Source organism: Teleopsis dalmanni, chromosome 2, assembly GCF_002237135.1.
Source record: "Teleopsis dalmanni isolate 2A chromosome 2, ASM223713v2, whole genome shotgun sequence".
NCBI classification, from domain to species: Eukaryota; Metazoa; Arthropoda; class Insecta; order Diptera; family Diopsidae; genus Teleopsis; species Teleopsis dalmanni.
Window position 1 is genome coordinate 179021486 of NC_051847.1, and position 4853 is coordinate 179026338.

At 30.5% G+C, this 4853-nt stretch overlaps 1 protein-coding gene across 1 annotated transcript; it reads left to right on the forward strand.

Annotated features, from left to right (window-relative positions):
* Nucleotides 1-3804: 3804 nt before the first annotated feature.
* Nucleotides 3805-4616, forward strand: LOC119676274 (neuropeptide F receptor-like). Its single transcript, XM_038087511.1, has 2 exons — nucleotides 3805-4159; nucleotides 4432-4616. The coding sequence occupies exons 1-2, from the start codon at nucleotides 3805-3807 to the stop codon at nucleotides 4614-4616; spliced, it is 540 nt and encodes a 179-aa protein (XP_037943439.1).
* Nucleotides 4617-4853: the final 237 nt, after the last annotated feature.

Sequence of the window (4853 nt, forward strand, 5' to 3'; positions counted from 1 at the left end):
CGTTTTGATACCACTTTTCTCACAAAAATTCCTAGTATAGAAGAGTAAAGACTAAATCCATTCCGTCGAATTTAGGTAATTGAATTATAATATAAGCCAGTACCGTCAGAAACACATCCATGGGAGCACCAGAGCGGGTTATCTTGTCAGTTTTCTCGTTCCTATCGATGTTCCTAAGTCCAGAAACCCAGTTGAGGGTGATGTCAGCTAGCCGATTCAGTTTGTCAATTGCTTTTCTACATTCTTTTACTATTTTTGATTTTGTTGTGAAGCATTTAAGGGCTTTGATTATTGCCTGCCTGTTAATAAAGATGGATACACTACATCTGTCCTTGATGTGACTTGCAATTTACCGACAACCTTCTCTAATTGCTTAGATTTCAACCTGTAAAAACGCGGTCTTATTACATAAACTAAGAAATTTGTTCATGTTTTCAGATGGCGCAAAGATCCCTTTGATCCTACCCTGCAGTTCGTTTTCGAGCCATCCGTGTAGATTGAGATATTGTAATTTGCCTTGAAAGTATTTCTTTTCTATTTATTTCTTGAAAAAAATATTGTTTGAATACTTAAAGTCTAGACACGGATACAGATAATCCGATGTCATCTTATACAGACAGTTTAAAACTGTATCTAGAATCTGGCTATGTCAATATGCTTGTTCCAAACAGACTACAGTTGCTTTCAGTCCAATAGCGCTGTTGCGAACGATATTTTCGATGTTAAGATTGATAGGTAGCAACATCACGTTTAGGGCGTCCGAAGGGGTTATCCTAGAAGCTTAAGCCAATTCTCAGAAATAATTTAAGTAAGTAATATTGAGGTTTTCCACAGTGAGAATGGAGATAGGTAAATTGAACGTATGAGGGTTGCTTTACCATCCTGTTGTCGGTTACGTTTATTATCAATAGAGCTTACGTCGACACTATTAGGAAATCATTTTGGCGCCCTTTCTGTTTGGCAGGAATGTTATGTGTTCATTCGGAATTTAATGATTGTATCATTCTAGTGAATAATTGTTTCCTTGAGGTTATAACATTGATTTACATATATTAAAGCATGTTAAGTGTATGCTTGACTAGAAGAATTAACTTTCTATATTTACTTTCTTGTCAAGTAAATATATTTTGTATTCCAAACAAAATGTGCTGTTTTTTCATAACAAATAACATCTAAATAACAACATACTATACATAAGTCTTAAATTATTAAACAATTTTTGTAATATAATCATTAACCTTAGCAAAAACAGTTTATCTTCACCTATCAAATTCCCATATCAGACTCTATAAGCAACAAAGACTAGTTTGTTCACATTTATTTATAGCGCTTAATGCATTCATTGCCATAAAAGGCTTCATAATTCTAATAAAAATTTTATTTGACTATATTATCGATTTTTCTTAGATTTATTAAAAGTTATAGAAGTTATATGTTTCTGCTGTCATCGCACAGTAAACAAAATATAATAGCAACTCGATTTATAGCAACTCGATTTATGTCTTCAATAAAAACTACTAAATTAAATTTTTATGCGCTGCTATACGAGTATAAGCTGTTGTGGTTATGTACCGAGATAAAATTATAATTAAAGTAAGCATTTAATATTTCAACACAATTGTTATCATTAAAATGAACATGCGGACAATAAAATATCTGCAAACAGAATTTAGCAAACTTGCACCAAACGACGCCGAAATATCCAACTTGTCATGTATTCGCAAACAAGCAAGCAAATGCCATGCCAAATCCATTTCAACATTCCGTACTTAGTCAGTCGGAATTAGTGTTGGATTCAGCATGGCAGGACGTACACTCATTCCAATGCAAATAAGAGCGAAATATTATGAAGAGGAATTCATTTCGCAATTTTATCTTGTCAGTTCATTAGAATGAGACTGAACAAAATATTACTGAATATTAAAATGCAAATAAGTCCTTAAGCAACATCGAGCTGTACTATTTTGCATATACAAGGATAATGTTTGTATAAATTATATTATAGTATATGAGCAGAAAAAGGTGTTAATATTAAATATAAAAAATTATTGTTATTAGTATTCCTAGTATTAATACTATGCATATTTCCATCACAACCCGTTCTTATTATTATTATTATTATTATTATTACTGGGTGTTACAGTTAAGTATTAACGCATCAAACCATTTACAATATGGACAAGTAAAGATATTAGCTTTGACTTTGCTGAAGCTTAGATATCCTTTTTATAGAGTAATGAATCATTAAGGTGTCGTTTATATAATAATATATTGTATATATATATAAAAATATAACATTCATATAGTATAATATATAATAATACTAATAAATGCGGTTTTAAAACTTCTGTTCGCCATTTTATTTCGTTAGCCATTAAAGTTGGCAGTACACATGAAATGGAATAAGTTGAATTTGAAGTGCCTGCTTTTAAGAGATTAATGTCCAAATATGAATTTACTAAAGTATACCACAAATAATATTTTCTATAGTTGACAACTTTTTTTTAATGTCGTTTTTAATTGGTAAATTTGGGGTTAGATTGGAGTGAAGATCTTGTATACCACTTGAGCTCAAATTATGGATCGTTGTGCTACTACAGAAAATAGCGTTTATTTGTACATAGACAACAAAGTCAATGTATGATCAACGCCAAAAAAGGCAACGACTCTCGTATTAGGTAAACATAAACCAAACTGGCAATTCTATGAATGTGGCTAAGTCCCTAATATTGCAGGCTGACAGCTCAGTCAGATCGGTAAGAAAAGGGGTCCGGGCGTAACATTTAATTGAGATTCATTATCAGTTCAATATTTATTTTTGATTGGTTAGTCTCGAGTTAAATGTATAACACTCGAGGTTAATTTATAAGAATCTAGATATTTTGCCAGAGTAGCAAGATAACCATGAAATTAACAGCTGTTTTATAGGACTTGACAAATAAAGTGTAATTTCAATATATGTATTTATGAATAATGTGAATGTCTGCACACCTAACATAATGTTAGGTTATTCTAGAAATGTTTGACTGGGCAAGGAAATTTGACAGTTTGAATTAAACTAGATTGAATCAAGATTTAGAAATCTAAAATGTTATAAATTAGAATATACACATTGAAATATGAATTTCTAAGAAAAATATGTTTTTTAAACGCTGGTTTATATATGTATATGTAAGCTATATCTAACTCCTAATTGACCTAACCTCATTTTTATTACACTAGTTATTCATAATATTTATAATTTCCAAATTTCAGGCACATACTTAAAAATATAGAAATGTTTTCTAACAAAAATATTTGTCAGAATCGGCAGTTACTTGATAGCAATATCTAAATCTGAACAGATATAAATAAAATTTGGTGCATTTCCTTAAATAAAATTGAATAAATGTTGAACCAAGTTTTAATTAAAAATCTTTATTTAAAATGATTGAACTGTAGAATGTAATAGTCCGATTTCATTCCAAAAAATTTGTGTAAAGTTTCGTTAGAATAGCTCAAAAACTGGGGGGACTAGTGAGGCAGACATAAGGACAAACCTAAGTAAACTTAACTCGTTGAGCTCATCTAGATTCTAGAATATATATAATTGATGAGATTGACAACGTTTCCTTGTCAAACATATATATTTTTTTAATACTTTGTTTTGTGCAAAAATGTAAAAATTAATATTATCACAATTCTTAAAGTTTTTGAAACGTGGTTATTTTAAACTTTAATATTATTTTTGATAGTATGTACTTTAATTATAGATAAATTTAATAATAATGATTTAATGTTTTTTGTTATTTGCAGTTGAAAAAAATGAATCATTCCATAACACCGTTTAGTCTCACTTCAAGTTCAGTGGAACTGCTGACACCTTATGTCAGCAACAGTGCAGACCAGTCAAAGGAATTGGAAATTGATTACTTGGATGGCAGTACAAATATGAGTGGTGCTACATCAAATGACACACCACACTTAGATCCAGTGTTACTAGAACGTTTCACAAAAAATCGCAGCATAGATGAACCCTGGTATCATATACTAATTGCTATGTACAGTGTTCTCATCGTATTCGGTGCCGTGGGTAATGTTTTAGTTGTTGTGGCAGTGGTACGGAAGCCCATTATGCGCACAGCTCGTAATTTATTTATACTAAATTTAGCAATTTCCGGTAAGTTATGTTTGTTCCGCAGTGAAACTTTTTGCCTTTTTTTACGCCAAAGAAAACAAAACTTTTTATCAATAAATTTCTTTAAGTGAGTTTTCATGCTACAAAAGTTAGTTTATATCTACACAAAAATACTTCTATTTTTCACTTACACAGTACATTTTTTGTACAAATTTTTTACTTAGAATCGAATTGTTTTTTGTTCTAAATTTTTTTTATTATTATTTTTTCTCCTATCAGTTATTTAGTAAGATCTTTCTTATCTGTCATTTTAGATTTGCTTTTGTGTTTGGTAACAATGCCATTAACTTTGATGGAAATCCTATCAAAATTTTGGCCATTTGGTTCGTATGCTGTCTTGTGTAAGATGATTGCCATGTTGCAGGCTTTAAGCATATTTGTTTCGACAATTTCCATTACGGCCATTGCATTCGACAGATATCAGGTAAATTCTACTTAAAGCTTAAATAAATATTGTTTTAAGTTTAAGGCACAATAAAAACACAAAAGTGTTCAACTCTCATTCCACAAAAAAAAATTTGATCCATTTGGTTCGTACGCGTATAGAACGTACACATATATTTGGAAAGGAAAGCATATGGTCATTAATAAAAGTGGCAGTTTATTTGCAAACGGAATTATACATAATAAAAAGAGAAATTTTACGAGGAAATCCATTGGGAAAGCTTATTTGGAC